Source organism: Gopherus flavomarginatus, chromosome 5 (genome assembly GCF_025201925.1).
Source record: "Gopherus flavomarginatus isolate rGopFla2 chromosome 5, rGopFla2.mat.asm, whole genome shotgun sequence".
Lineage (NCBI taxonomy): Eukaryota > Metazoa > Chordata > Testudines > Testudinidae > Gopherus > Gopherus flavomarginatus.
Genome location: NC_066621.1, coordinates 122,238,630 through 122,253,640, shown reverse-complemented (window position 1 = coordinate 122,253,640; position 15,011 = coordinate 122,238,630). Strand labels below are relative to the sequence as shown.

The window sequence follows — 15,011 nt, the reverse complement described above, 5'->3', positions numbered from 1 at the left end:
ATCAGCTCAGGATTGAACAAAGACTGTGAATGGCTTGCCAATTACAGAACCAGTTTCTCCTCTCTTGGTTTTCACACCTCAACTGCTAGAACAGGGCCTCATCCTCCCTGATTGAACTGACCTCGTTATCTCTAGCTTGCTTGCTAGCATATATATACCTGCCCCTGGAAATTTCCATTACATGCATCTGAGGAAGTGGGTATTCACCCACGAAAGCTCATGCTACAAAACGTCTGTTAGTCTATAAGGTGCCACAGGATTCTTTGCTGCTTTTACACATCTACACTGCTATTATTACCCATGCTGGCTAGATAAAAGCTAACACATATGCCTACCTGTGCTACAGTCATATCTTCACTTTGCAGTGTAGACATATCCTAAAGTGCCAAACACGTATACTATACTCAGATGACTAGATAAAAGCCAACATTAGAGGAAGCAAATTGCTTAATATTTAGTATCAAAATTTAATTTGAGGTTCTTTCAGCTTCGAAAGCAAATAACTATCACCATCAGTAAAATTGAGATCTAAACCCATTAGTTTGGACAGACAGGTTTCCAAAAAGAAATTCAAAATAAATCTCCCCCTAAACTCATCTAAAAAAGTCAGAATCCCTCCATTTGAGAGAGAGTCAGGAAGTTTTTCCCTACACACAACAGAAAAAGAAATTAAAGCCTTACTATCCACTCTTAAAAAAATGCTTTTTACTGTTGTTTGGCCTACAGAGGCAACATGAGTGATAGGAAAGCCAGCTGGATTCTATTCTGCCTTACACATTTTAAACAAAACTGTAAATTAAATTCCAGCTACTTAATTTTTATGACAAGTGATGACAGAAAACAAGAGAAGAAAGAACCCAGTTCAGAAAACTGGCAATTAGAAAAACAAATCAATCTTCCGATTTAAAAAAAAGAAAAAAAGCAAGCAAGTCAGCCTGACCAATCTGACCTAGAGTTGAAAAATTCATTCTCTAAACTTTATTTTTTATTAACTCCAGTTTAATTATAAATCTAAAGATTCTATTTTATTTGTATAAGTATCCCCTAAATTTATGCTGTCTCCCTTTCCCGTTAGACAATTAGAGAAGAATGCATGTCTAACATTTCATATATATATGTTCACTTTCTGATTTATATTGAGTTTTCATTCATGCTTCCAGTATTGTCATCATAACTGGCACCCTCTTTCTTACACTGACAGTGGTATAAGATTGGAGATTCAAGTGAATAGCTCACTCAAATCACTACCAATGTTCCTCAAAAACAGCTAGGAAAAATTGTATCTTATCACTGGATTTTTTATTTTTGGAATACTAAATTCCCATCTGATTGATCACACTGCAGTTGTGATGCTTTCAGGTGCTATTACACAGTCAGTGTGCAGTCTTGCACAACAATTTGCTCTTGCATCGCAATTGCAGGGTGATAGTAATCATGAGGGTCATGGTAGTCCTGACCTGTCCCTCGGCAGCCTTTCTGGCCATAAGAACCACTGCTGTTTTTGGCTGAGACTGTCTGGCCACGGTAGATTTGAGCCTGATGTTCACATATGCCAAATTTGCTGAGCAGGATGAAGACATCCCTTCGGAAAGCCTTGGTGAAAATAGCATAGAGGAATGGGTTGGCACAAGAATTGAGTGGGTAGAACAGCACTAGCAGGATCTTGGAATTACTGACTGTTATCAAGGGCTTGTTCATGATGGCAGACAAAGCATAGAATGAGATAGGTGCCATGCATAGGAAGTCAGTGAAAATCAACATAGCCATCCTTTTAGCAATTTTGGTGTCTTTGTCTCCGGACTTGTACTCAGGGTTTCGCACAGTTATATAGATTTTTATGTAGCAAGCGCAGATGATGATAAAGGCAATGATGTTCAGCATTAAAACAAAGAAAATGTAGGCTTGAGCCAACGGTGTTTCGGTATCCATGGGAAGGCAGATACTGACTTTGATGTAGCTGCTGACTCCAACTAGTGGCAAGAGGGCGAGAAGAAAGCATGAGAGCCAACCACCCAGCATGATGATCAAAGCATGCCGAAGGCGAAGCTTCCTGTCCAGGCGCATAGCAAAGGTGATGGCATACCAGCGCTCCAGGGTGATCACAGTCAGTGTGTATACAGAAAGCTCACAGGCAAAGACAGTGAAAAAGCCAGCTGTGTTGCAGCCAGGCCCAGTCTGCCAGTCTATGGCATGGTTGTAGTATTCTGACCTAGTGTAGAGATCCACCGAAGCAATCAGGAGAAGGTACAGTCCCATGCAGAAATCAGCAAAAGCCAGGTTGCACATCAGAAACCGCGGGACAGTCAACTTGTAATGACTGGTGAGAAGGATGAAGAGGACAAAAACGTTACCCAGGATAGCCAGCAGGTTCACAAACCATACCACAATCCTTAGAAATTTATAGCCCATTATGTCTTCACAGGGATTAAACTCATCAGGCTCTGGAGTGCACACAATGTCTTCACTGCCACCACAGACTGTGTAGTCGTAATGGCTGTCAAACCCTTGGATGTTGTTCTCTTGAGGGTTCTTGAGCTCTTGGCCAAACCCAACATCTCCATCCCCCTGCTCTTCAAAAAAAACGTAGTAGTGGGAGTTGCCATGAAAATCCCTGAATTTAGAGTTTTCAGCATACACGGTGTCAGTGCGGTCTACATCCTCTTCTGCATAGTCTTGGTAAAAAGGGCCACTGAAGGTACTGACGGATCTTTTCTTACGAAAGCTGTGACTGCTGGTCTGGTTACACATCATGTATTCCAGAATTCTGAAAGAACACAGGAGTGAAATCACCACTGGAATTTGCAGTTCTCTTTGTATACAACAGGTATGTCAAGGGAAACACTTTTTAATAATTAATATCTGAATTAAAATATCTATGAACCAGAATGTTGTCCTGACACATTTTTGTTAATAAAAAGACCATGTGGTGAATCTTGACCATACCCATCAGAGCTTTTTGTATGTTGGCAGATGGCTATACAGTGTTGTAATCCTCTGCATCTGAGTTCTCACTTCTTTGATATGCTTACAATAACAACAATTTCATCTTCTTAAAAATCCCAAGTGATGGGGCCTCTACCACTTCCCCAGAGTTGCTATTTCACAGCCTAATTCATGTCACTATCTGGAGGCTTTTCCTGATATTTTGGCCTACATTTTTCTTTCTTAATTTCATTCAATTATTCTTAGTGGTTACTGATTGTGCCACCATAAATAATTCCTCTTCGTCCTTGGGGATTACATCCTTCAAAAATTCATAGATTTCTTACATCTGTTCTTTATAATTGTTTAATCAATGCACATGGCATTGTATTTGTTTCTTCTTTCTGCATAAATCAATTCTCTCCAGCCCCTTAATCATTTTTTTACTCTCCTCTATATTTCCTCCAATTTGTTCCTCCACAGTTTACTGACACAATGTTGCCCAGGGCGCAACACAATACTCCATATGTGGTCTGCGTAGCCACAGAGAAACAATAACTAGAGCCCCATGAAATTCTTTTGTTTTTATAATTTTTTGTTTTATTTTTCAAGAGTTTTATTTATTTTGATTTATCCATGTGTGGGGTGGGGGGCATGGGAGGTGTCAGATCCTGCCCCCAGGGTGGTCTGGTGTCAGAGGCCTTTGAGGACAGAGATTGCAGAGTGATCTGGACATGCACTCATCCTGCAGTGACACCTCCTGTCTTGTAGGCCTGGGCCCAGCTCCCTGCTCCAGGAATTGCAACCTTGTGCATGGGGTCACAGCACCACTCAGATCTGGCTCAGGTGCCTCTCCATCATCATGACAGAGGGGCAGCTAGGTCAAATCTGAGTGAATAGTGATATAATCCTGTGCTCCAGGCTGCAACACTCACTCAGATCTAGTCTGGTTGTCCCATGTCATGATGATGGAGGAGAGGCCAGGCCAAATCTGAGTGGTGCTGCAATCTTACGTGCCAGGTCAGAATAACCGGTGAGGGGAGCCAGGCTGAGCCCTGCAGGACAGGAACCACAGGGATTGCCACTGCAGGGTTCTTTCATTTTACATGTTGTTTCTAGTTTTATTTTGTGTTATTCTGTAGTTGTGAAAAACATGGAGCCCTATCTATTGTCTTGCTCTACAATGCAATGCTTCTATGTTTGTAGCCTCAAATAGCATTAGTAATGTTCTGACAACAATAACACCTTGCAAATGTGTATTGAATTTGCTGACTGTGATCACCCTACACTTCCTTCAGCATTTCTCATCCCAGCTGTCTCCCTCCCATTCACTGTCTTTCAGACTTTCACCAGATGTACTGGAGCTGCTTTTCTCAAAGGAGAATCTCATTTTCTTTCTTTCTGCCCATGTTTCTAATCTCTGTACATCCTTTTGTGGTAGTTTTCTGCCCTCAAAGTTGTTTGAAACTCCTCCATGACCTAATATAATCTATGAATTCCATTAATATACTATCTATGCCAATGTTTAAAATACGATAGGTATCCTAGAAATTCTATAGATAGATATTATTTTCTCTTCATATATCAGAGATTGGCCTGAGCAAGACCCTTGCTCTGAACTTTGGAGATGTTTGCATTTAAATCTAAATTTGAACTCTGCAATGATAGTTTCTCTACAATTACAATAAAGTTTAAATTTTACTTATAGGAACACAGGTTTGCCAGACTGGATCAGACCGTCAATTCCATCTACTTCTGTATCCTGTCACCAACCGCGGCCAGTATCTGTTGCTCCAGAAAACCAGGCAAGCAACCTTGCAGAAGATAATTATGGAATAACCTGGCCACAAATAAAATGTTCTCCTCACCCTTTTAGTTAGAGGCTGGCTGAAGCACAAGGTTTTATGTCCCTTCCAAGACTTCTGGTTATTTTTAAATCCTTACTATATCAACTCTGGATATTGTTGTTATCTATAAAAACATCTCATCCTGTGCTGAATCCTGCTCAACTCTTGGCCTCAAAAATATCTTGTGGCAATGAGTTCTACAAACTAACTGTGTTGCGTGAAAAAGTATTTATTTTTATTAATTTTAAACCGGTCCTTCTGCACTATTATATAATTTCAAAAATGGCTACAAAACCCATTAACTAAAATTATAATATTATTTATTATATATTAAAATATCAATTAATCCTTCTTTAATTATATGACTTATGATTTAATCAAAGTTGCTAACACTCACCCTTTGGTTTTCTTCCAGTTCTTGAAAGCACAGCAGTGGCTTGGATAGGACAGGTCAGCTCGCATTAGATGAAGAAAAGTCTTTACGGGAGGTAGTTTCTTCAATGTCCATGTATTTTTAGCCATCAGTTCTTTAAGGTTTTCCAGTCCTTTTGTTGGAAGGGTAGCAACACTGGTCCGGGAAACATCACTGTGTAAAGAAAGAATAAAACTTCAGCAAATGAAATGACTGGAATGAGACATTTAAGATCTTCAAAGCACTTCAGGAGTTGCACAGAAAGCTGCAGCATAAAAAACAAAACTAAAACTAAAACACAACCAACAACATATGAGGGAGGTGACGCAGGAGTTGGCATTCTGCCTGCACATATTCTACTTGAAATGTACCAACTGGGTATCACCAAACAGCATTCAGATGGCACCCAACGTCATGATGCCAGACAACTTATTTGGCTGCATAAATGCACAATGAAAGTGCAATGAATGGGATGAAGGAATCACTGCTGGCACAGAGCCCAGGACATTATTTTTTTTTGTTTATTTTAATTAATGATTGCACAGAGACACTGGGTACAACTTGTTTGAGATGATAAAATCTCCCTAAATTATTCTTTGGTTTACAAACCTGAAAAACTGCTACAACTTTGAAAGAGTGAGTCAGCGTGGCCTCTTTTTCAGTAATTTTAAAACTGGTTTTCTATCTGAAACACATTTTTGCATAGACAGTGTTGTGATTGCTATTGGTGGCCATCAGTTATGCTTCTCATAAGCCATGCAGCAGAAGCAGTGCTTCAGCTTGCCTTTGTAACTGAAAATGAATTCTTTAAAGATTTAGTATCTGTGAGAACATGCTCATTTTGGAGAGACAATTGAAAACAGAAGCAGATATGATAGTATCATTTGCTCATTTAATTCACACAGGCCCTCATTTTGCAAAGGCTTTAAACACATGCATAACTTTACACACTTGACTCTATTCATGCAAATAAAGTTAAGAGCATACTGAAATATTTGCAGAATTGATGCCATCATTTGCTGCAGTTGCTGATGAGAGTTAGCTAGGTACAGCTATAATCTGATTTTGAGTAGGAGAAGAAAGATGATCTCCCTGCTCCCTTTAGCACATCTGTATACCATTTTTCCATCCTCAAGGTTTTAAAACTGATTACTATCTCCTTGGGCAAACTCTGAATGACAAAAACACCAAAACCTTTTAAAAAAGGCTTTTAAGGCTCAAATAGTTCAAAACACACAAAAAATCAATAAAAATGTAGATTTAAACACACAAAGTTTCTCCTTCTGCTATTTTCCCTCTAACTTCTAGGTGCTTCTTGAACCATATGCCAATTTAAGAGAAAACACTCTTATAGCTATAGCAATGTTCCTCACAAGCTGAACATCAGCTCATATTAAACCTGTACTATATTGAGAAAGATGTCAACTGTCAAGTGTTGCTATTTTAAGAGCTTTACTAACAAAGAACATGATTCTAAGCATGTAAACAAAAGTATGTTTTCTGCATACTGTGTCCCCTAATTCACAGGGAAAGAACTAATAATGAGCTTTTAGAAAAGATATGTGGTGCAAAGCAACATGGCAAAATGTATCTCTTTCCCCTTCGGCAAAAACCTGTGCCCTGAGCCCTCACAAAAGGTTTGTGCAAATGTCATCAGTGGGAGAAGAGTGAATGGATAAGCAAGACAATGCCATCCCATTCCCATCTGGCAAAACCCCACACAAGTGGCTCTCCATTGGGAAGAATGACCTTTTCTGTTTCTCCTTTTTGGATAAACAGTGGTGTTACTTTTAGCAGTTATCAGTAAAAGAACCACATTCTTGGGATGTGCCTGCTCACTCCACACAAGCTAGTAACTATATGGAAAAGTCTAACCATTGAGGAGCCACGCAAGCCCTCCCTCAAGCCAGAGGATGCTTCATGTGAGTCTATATAAAGGAGCATGTTTCCCTTGCCATCCTCATTTCCTTAATGGCGATTCCCCAGTCTCCTCATGAAAGTATTCTGAAGCTTAATACATCCCACAGTATTCAGTCTAAGTGTTGTTTTTCTTAATTTCACATCATTCCTCAAGGTTATAACCCTGTATACCACCCTAAGCAATGTTTTTCTATTCTCAGACACAGAAGAAGGAAATCATTACAAAAGAGGAGAAAAAACTTCTTGGGATTATGTACAGGAAAACAGAGATTTTAATTGTGAATGTTACCTTGAGGAGACAAAGACAATTTGTTAAAAACTAATACAAAACTAATACAGAATCACTGTACTCCCCAGAGGCTGCAGAAATGTATAAGAAAATAGGAGATAGAAAGAGAAAAGCACAATAAAAGTGAATACCTAATGAAAACACAAACCAAAAGTGTGACGGGTTGGATCACAGAAACCCCCTTGGAAGCTGCCACCTGATGTGCCAAGACTACTTCTGCCCCTTGCTTTCCCTGCCAGCTCGGGACCCCAGCACCCTATCCTGCTGAGCCAGACACTCCCGTCTGCTCCAACAAAGACCCAGGGTCAATTTCTTGCCCCAAAGCTGCAGGTTTACCTGAAAGCTGCTCAAAGATGTGTTCCTGTCTTTAACACTCAGATGCCCAACTCCCAATTGGGTCTAAACCAAGAAAAATAAAATAAAATGTGCAAATCTATGTCTAATCAAACTGAATACAGATAAGATCATCACCAGTTCCAGAATGCTCACTTTTACAGACTAATCTCCTTTTAGCCTGGGTCCAGCAATCATTCACACCCCCTGTAGTTACTGTCCTTTGTTCCAGTTTCTTTCATGTATCCTGGGGGGTGGAGAGGCTCCCTCTTTAGCCAGCTGAAGACCAAATGGAGGAGTCTCCCAGGGGTTTAAATAGACTGACTTTCTCTTGTGGGTGGAGACCCCTTCCTCACTTCTATGCATAGTCCAGCTCCAAGATGGCGTTTAGGAGTCACTTGGACAAGTCACATGTCCATGCATGACTCACAGTTTTTACAGGTAGCATTGATTGTTTACATGCTACCTTGAATCTCCTCAAGTAGACTTCTTACATGGATTGGAGCATCCAAGATCCATTGTCCTTTAAATGTTTCTTGATTAGGTACTTCATTTCAACATTCCTTTCTCCAGGAACTGATCAAATGCTCTACTACGGTTATTTAGAAATCAAACCAGTATACAGCCAACATTCATAACTTCGAATACAAAAATGATACGTGCATACAAATAGGATTAATACATTCAGTAGATCATAACCTTTACGGAGATATGTTACATGGCATACGTAGCATAAAACACATTCTAAGCATATTTCCATAAAGCTTTATGGGAGATACTGTCACAAAAAGTATCTCTGTAAAAAGCAATATATAAAAATCTGAGGTGCCTATTAATGAAAAATGTTGCATAGGAAAACAAACATTATTGCCCAAGTTTACTTTTGAGATTCCTAGAGGAGAAACATACATTTCAATGAGAAATATGCAGTCTCATTTGTCACTTTGCACAAAGTAACTAACCAGGTTTCCCTACCTAAAATATAAGAGGAGTGGGGAAAAGCTCTAACAGAGAGATTGAAGAAATAGGGTGGCGCTTGCTGATAAACACATTGATTTAATGTTAGGTTATTAAGTTACAGAATTAAGTTAATCAGACAACAAAGATGAAGAAAATAGTCATATTAGTTTTAAAATGAGAGAGAAGAGAGAGAGAGAGAGAGAGACCAATGATAGGGGAAACCTCAAAAGGTTTGGTGTCTAGAGACATATAATCATCCCAAGCTTTGGATGCTGATAGAAATCTTAAACCTGAGTCTGCAAAACTGAGCTGGAAAGCTCACGAAAGCAGACTCTTATGAGATTTCTGGCCCTTTCAGATCTGATCCCTGCCTCCAAGAACAATATTATGATTGATGGGAAAGGAAGCAGGAAGAATAATGCCTGGTGGCTAACAGCAATATATCTCAAAGTCCATTATACGTTTTCAAACCAAGGAGTAATAATTTTCTAAAAACTGAAACTTCCAGCCAATATAATTCAATTTTGTTGGGTGCTTGGGAATGTAGGGTAATTGTGAAAGTAATTATGTATGAATACATTAATTCTTATATGCTTATAACAAAAGTAAGAAGAATCTCCGTTAAAAGAAATCACAACAAATGCAAAAGACTGGAATACCAAAAGCCAAGGAAGTAAAAGTAAATAAAATAGAAAATGAGATTTTAGAAGTACCAAACAATATACAATCATAGAAACATAGGGCTGGAAGGGACCTCAAGAAGTTATGAAGTCCTGTCCCCTCTGCTGAGGCAAGACCAAGCAAACCCAGACTATCCCTGACATGTATTTGTTCAACCTGTTCTTAAAAACCTACAATGATTAGGATTGTGCAATCTCCTTTGGAAGCCTATGCTAAAATTTAACTCTCATGGTTAGAAAGTTTTCCCTAATATCTAACCTAAATCTCCCTTGCTGCAGTTTAATCACATTATTTCTTGTCCTACTTTCAGTGAACAAGGAGGACAATCAATCATAGTCCTATTTATAACAGTCCTTAACATATTTGAAGACTGTTATCAGGTTCCCCACCCCCAGTCTTCCTTTCTCAAGACTAAACATGCCCAGTTTTTTTAACCTTTCCTCAAAGGTCAGGTTTTCTAAACATTTTATCATTTTTGTTGCTCTCCTCTGGATCCTCTCCAATTAGTCCACATCTTTCCTAAAGTGTGGTGCCCAGACACAGTAGTCCAGCTAAGGCTTCAAGACTGCCACGTAGAGTTGGACAATTTCCTCCCATATGACCATAAAATGAAGGGAGTGTGGGAAAACATAAAACTCAAATTAAATGTATAAATCCTTTCATTTAATAAGAGAGATTAGTCCTTCATTCTTTATTCCTCAGCCTTTCCATCTGCTTTAAATTAGCCTTTGTTTCCTGCACTGACCTTAAGAACATTTTTAGCTTAGAAAATGTCAAAACATTTTTGTGGGATTAAAACACAGCTGGGATTCAGATTTGCTTTAGTCAAATAATGAAAGAGACATTAAAATTGAAATAGCTTGTATTATCTAAAATGTTATGGTTCACCACAAAGCTGCTTTCACCACAGATACTGGATCTGGTGCATAAGGAGTGGAATAAAACCAATTTTTGCTGAACTCTCTCACAGGTGCATAAACAAGAGGTGTTATTTCTAGGTTCAGAGTTGCAGCAAAAAGGCCAGGAAATGTGGGGAAACTTGTACTGTTTATGCTGTACCAGTTTTGTGGATAAACAGGTGTCTTCATTCTCCAGGGCTGTCAATCTACCATCTTTCACCAGCAGTAAACTTACGTCAAACACCTAATTCTGAAGGCTAACATTACAGAATTTTCATAGTAAATTTATGGTGATCTTCCTGATAGGATATACAGAAGGCAGAGTGATGGGCTTTGCCCTGTTTCATTATTGCTCAATCCTGGTTTCACAGACTACTACAAAAAATGTTTTAGAAGGTGATTGGTACTTACACTGCTAACAATGTCTAGACAGGCGGTGAGATGAGACTGCTGCTACTGATTTGATTTGTTTCCATTAAAACATAGTATATATCTACAAATCACGTACACTGCTAGTCTATGGGAAAAATACTCAATTTGAGTCACCCTATTTTTGCCTTTCATTTATAGACTCATAGACTTCAAGGCCAGAAGGGACCATTGTGATTATAGTCTCATCTCCTGCACTTCACAGGCCACAGAACCTCACCCACTCTTATAATAGACCCATAACCTGTGGCTGATTTATTGAAATCCTCCAATCATGATTTAAAGACTTCAAATTACAGAGAATCCACTATTAACTCTAATTCAAGTGTCCCAAGCCTCAGAGGAAGATGACCCCCGGACCCAGGGTCTATGCCAATCTGACCCAGGGGAAAATTCCTCCCCTACTCCAAATATGGTGATCAGATAGACTTTAAGCATATTTGAGAGACCCATCAGCGAAACATTGGGGAAAGAATTGTCTCTAATGAGGTAGAGTCTTCCCCATCTACACTCCCTTTTCTGGTCGTTGGAGATATTTATTAATAGCAGTCACAGATGGGCCATATGCCATTGTAGGCAATCTCATCACACCAGCTCCTCCACATACTTATCAAGCTCAGTCTTGAAACTAGTTGGGTTTGTTTGCCCTCACTGCTCCCCTTGAAAACCTATTCCAACACTTCACTCCTCTGATGGTTAGAAACCTATGTCTAATTTCAAGCCTAAACTTGTTCATGGCCAGTTTATATCCATTTGTTCCTGTACCTTTAACTTAAATAACTCCTCTCCTTCTCTGGTGTTTATCCCTCTGATGTATTTAGAGAGAAAGAGCAATCATGTCTCCCCTCAGCTTTCGTTTGGTCAAGGTAAACAAGTCACATCACAATGGTCACTCATGGTCATCCTGTGATTGACCAATACACCCAGGTCTTTCTCCTCCTCTGTCACTTCCAACTGATAAGTCCCCAACTTATAGCAAAACTTCTTGTTGTTAGTCCCTAAGTGCATGACCTTGCACTTTGCATTATTAAATGTCATTCCATTTCTATTACTCCAGTTTTCAAGGTCTTCCAAATCTTTTTGTATGATATTCTGTATTGGCAATACTTCCAATTTTATTAGCATTTATTTCAACCACTTGTTATATCTGGTTTCAAACTAAGAGTGTAAGCTTTTCAGGGAAGGGACTATCTTTTACTCTACAGGTGTATGGATGCTACTGTAATACAAGTAAAGATCTTTACAATTTATGGACCCACTTCTGCACCACTGATTGCACAAATAAAAATGTGAGTTTTCCTTATATAAGGAGAGCAGAGTTGGATCCATGTTACCTTTTTCTATGAATATATGCAAGGCTCAGATATTTTCATGTGCGGAGGGGAAAGGGGGAAAGTATGCTCCTCCTATGCATTATACTTTTGTAATGTTTTGGGGAATCTACATGCAGCTAGTGAGTGTTGATTAATTCTCTATATAACTCTACACCTCAATGTTTAGTAAAACCAACTATGGGCTGACAAAGACTTTGTCTGGAAGAAGCTACAGAACAAACAAAAAAGTTATCAACATTGTAATGACTTTGCTCTGGCAGAACAAATGAGTAACTTCATCTCCAACTTTTCCGCAGAGGGCCAAGGTTTGAAGGAATGGAATTTCTCCAGAAGAGGGAACAAACAGATGATGTGTGGATACAGCCCTTTAAAAACACAGAGACTGGGTGGATCAGGGAGACGAATGAAGCTTGGGGCAGCAGAGACAGACAAAGGGACAAGCTTTTGAAGGGAAAGAGGACTCTTTGACTGCAGGACCAGCCAAGGTTGAAGGAAATTGACTACAAAGGTCAGAGAGAGATTCTATAAGTCGGAGAAGCCATGAGCGGTAGGAGGGAGATTCTGTCCACCCAAGAAGCCTCTGACCACATTCAAAAGAACACTCAAGAGCGGAGAGCATTTTTTTGTTTTTACATAACTCTCTTCATCTAAAGTCAAGAGTAATCGTTAGAGTACTGGTCTACACTACAGATTTAGGTCAACATAAAGCAACTTACATCAACCTATGTAAGTGTCTACACTACAATGGTGCTCCCACTTATGTAAGGGTATGTCTACACTATGGGATTACTCTGATTTTACAGAATTCGATTTTTGGCAACAGATTGTATAAAGTCGAGTGCATGTGGCCACACTTAAGCACATTCATTCGGCGGTGTGCGTCCATAGCACTGAGGCTAGCGTCGACTTCCGAAGTATTGCACTGTGGGTAGCTATCCCATAGTTCCTGCAGTCTCTCCCACCCATTGGAATTCTGGGTTGAGATCCCAGTGCCTGATGGGGCAAAAAAATTGTCATGGGTGGTTCTGGGTACATGTCATCAGGCCCCCCTCTCCCTCCCTCCCTCCCTCCATGAAAGCAATGGCAGACAACCATTTCATGCCTTTTTCCCTGGGTTACCTGTGCAGATACCATACCACAGCAATCATGGAGCCCACACAGCCGACTGTCACCATAAGTCTCCTAGGTGCTGGCAGATGTGGGACTGCATTGCTACACAGCAGCAGCTCATTGCCTTCTGGCAGCAGATGGTGCATTAGGACTGAAAGCTATCGTCATCATACAGAGATGGGAGTGACTCAGCCAGGTCATTTCCCGTCTTCTGCCAAGCACCCAGGAGATGATGAGGGCTAGTAGTCATAATGCAGCATCTTCTGGCGAACAGCCAGGAGATGACGATGGCTTGCAGTCTTAATGCAGCATCTTCTGCTAAGCACCCAGGAGATGATGATGGCTAGCAGTCATACTGCACCATCTGCTGCCAGCCTAAGATGTAAAAGATAGATGGAGTGGATCAAAACAAGAAATAGACCAGATTTGTTTTGTATTCATTTGCTCTCCCCTCCCTCCGTGAAATCAACAGCCTGCTAAACCCTGGCTTTTGAGTTCAATCCTTGAGGGGGCCATTCTGTGTGACAGCTGTTTGTGTTTCCCCTTGATGCAAAGCCTCCGCCTTTGCGGATTTTAATTCCCTGTAAACCATGTTGTCAGTTGCCCTTCCCCCCGTCAGAGCAACGGCAGACAATTGTTTCGTGCCTTTTTTCAGCGCAGATGCCATACCATGGCAAGCATGGAGCCCAGTCAGCTCAACGCAGCAGTCATGAACATTGTAAACACCTTGCGCATTATCATGCGGTTTATGCTGAACCAGAACCTGCAAAACCAGATGAGGAGGAAGTGACGGCAGCACGGCGATGAGAGTGATGAGGACATGGACACAGAATTCTCTCAAACAGCGGGCTCCAGCGCTTTGGAGAGCATGGTGTCAATGGGGCAGATTCATGCCATGGAACGCCGATTCTGGGCCCGGGAAACAAGCACAGAGTGGTGGGACCGCATAGTGTTGGAGGTGTGGGACAATTCCCAGTGGCTGCAAAACTTTTGCGTGCATAAGGGCACTTTCATGGAACTTTGTGACTTGCTTTCCCCTGCCCTGAAGTGCCAGAATATCAAGATGAGAGCAGCCCTCACAGTTCAAAGCAAGTGATGATAGCCCTGTGGAAGCTTGCAACACCAGACAGCTACCGGTCAGTCGGGAATCAATTTGGAGTGGGAAAATCTACTGTGGGGGCTGCTCTGATGCAAGTAGCCAAAGCAATCACTGAGCTGCTGCTACCAAAGGTAGTGACTCTGGGAAATGTGCAGGTCATAGTAGATGGCTCTGCTGCAATGGGATTCCTTAACTGTGGTGGGGAGATACATGGAACCCATATCCCTATCTTGGCACTGGACCACCAGGGCAGCCAGTACATAAACCGCAAGGGGTACTTTTCAATGGTGCTACAAGCACTGGTGGATCACAAGGGACATTTCACCAACATCAATGTGGGATGGCCGGGAAGGGTTCATGATGCTTGCGTCTTCAGGAACACTAGTCTGTTTAAATGGCTGCAGCAAGGGATTTACTTCACAGACTAGAAAATAACTGTTGGGGATATTGATATGCCTATCCTTGGGGACTCAGCCTACACCTTAATGCCATGGCTCATGAAGCCATACACAGGCAGCCTGGACAGAGTCAGAAGCTGTTCAGCTATAGGCTGAGCACTTGCAGAATGGTGGTAGAATGTGCATTTGGACATTTAAAGGGTCACTGGCACACTTTACTGACTTGCTCAGACCTCAGCGAAACCAATATTCCCATTGTTATTGCTGCTTGCTGTGTGCTCCACAATCTCTGTGAGAGTAAGGGGGAGACATTTATGGCAGGGTGAGACGTTGAGGCAAATCGCCTGGCCGCTGATTACGCGCAGCCAGACACCAAGG

At 40.9% G+C, this 15,011-nt stretch overlaps 1 protein-coding gene across 2 annotated transcripts in view; it reads right to left on the bottom strand.

Annotated features, from left to right (window-relative positions):
- Positions 1 to 297: 297 nt before the first annotated feature.
- The window catches only part of TSHR (thyroid stimulating hormone receptor), a 232,336-nt gene continuing 217,622 nt past the window's right edge, over positions 298 to 15,011 (bottom strand). For both annotated transcript variants that reach the window (XM_050953256.1, XM_050953257.1), the window contains 2 exons: positions 5,167 to 5,355; positions 298 to 2,764 (listed from right to left, as the gene is read on the bottom strand). In XM_050953256.1, coding sequence (XP_050809213.1) covers positions 1,366 to 2,764; positions 5,167 to 5,355 — 1,588 coding nt within the window. In that variant the 3' untranslated portion in view covers positions 298 to 1,365. The remainder of the gene's footprint in view (positions 2,765 to 5,166; positions 5,356 to 15,011) is intronic.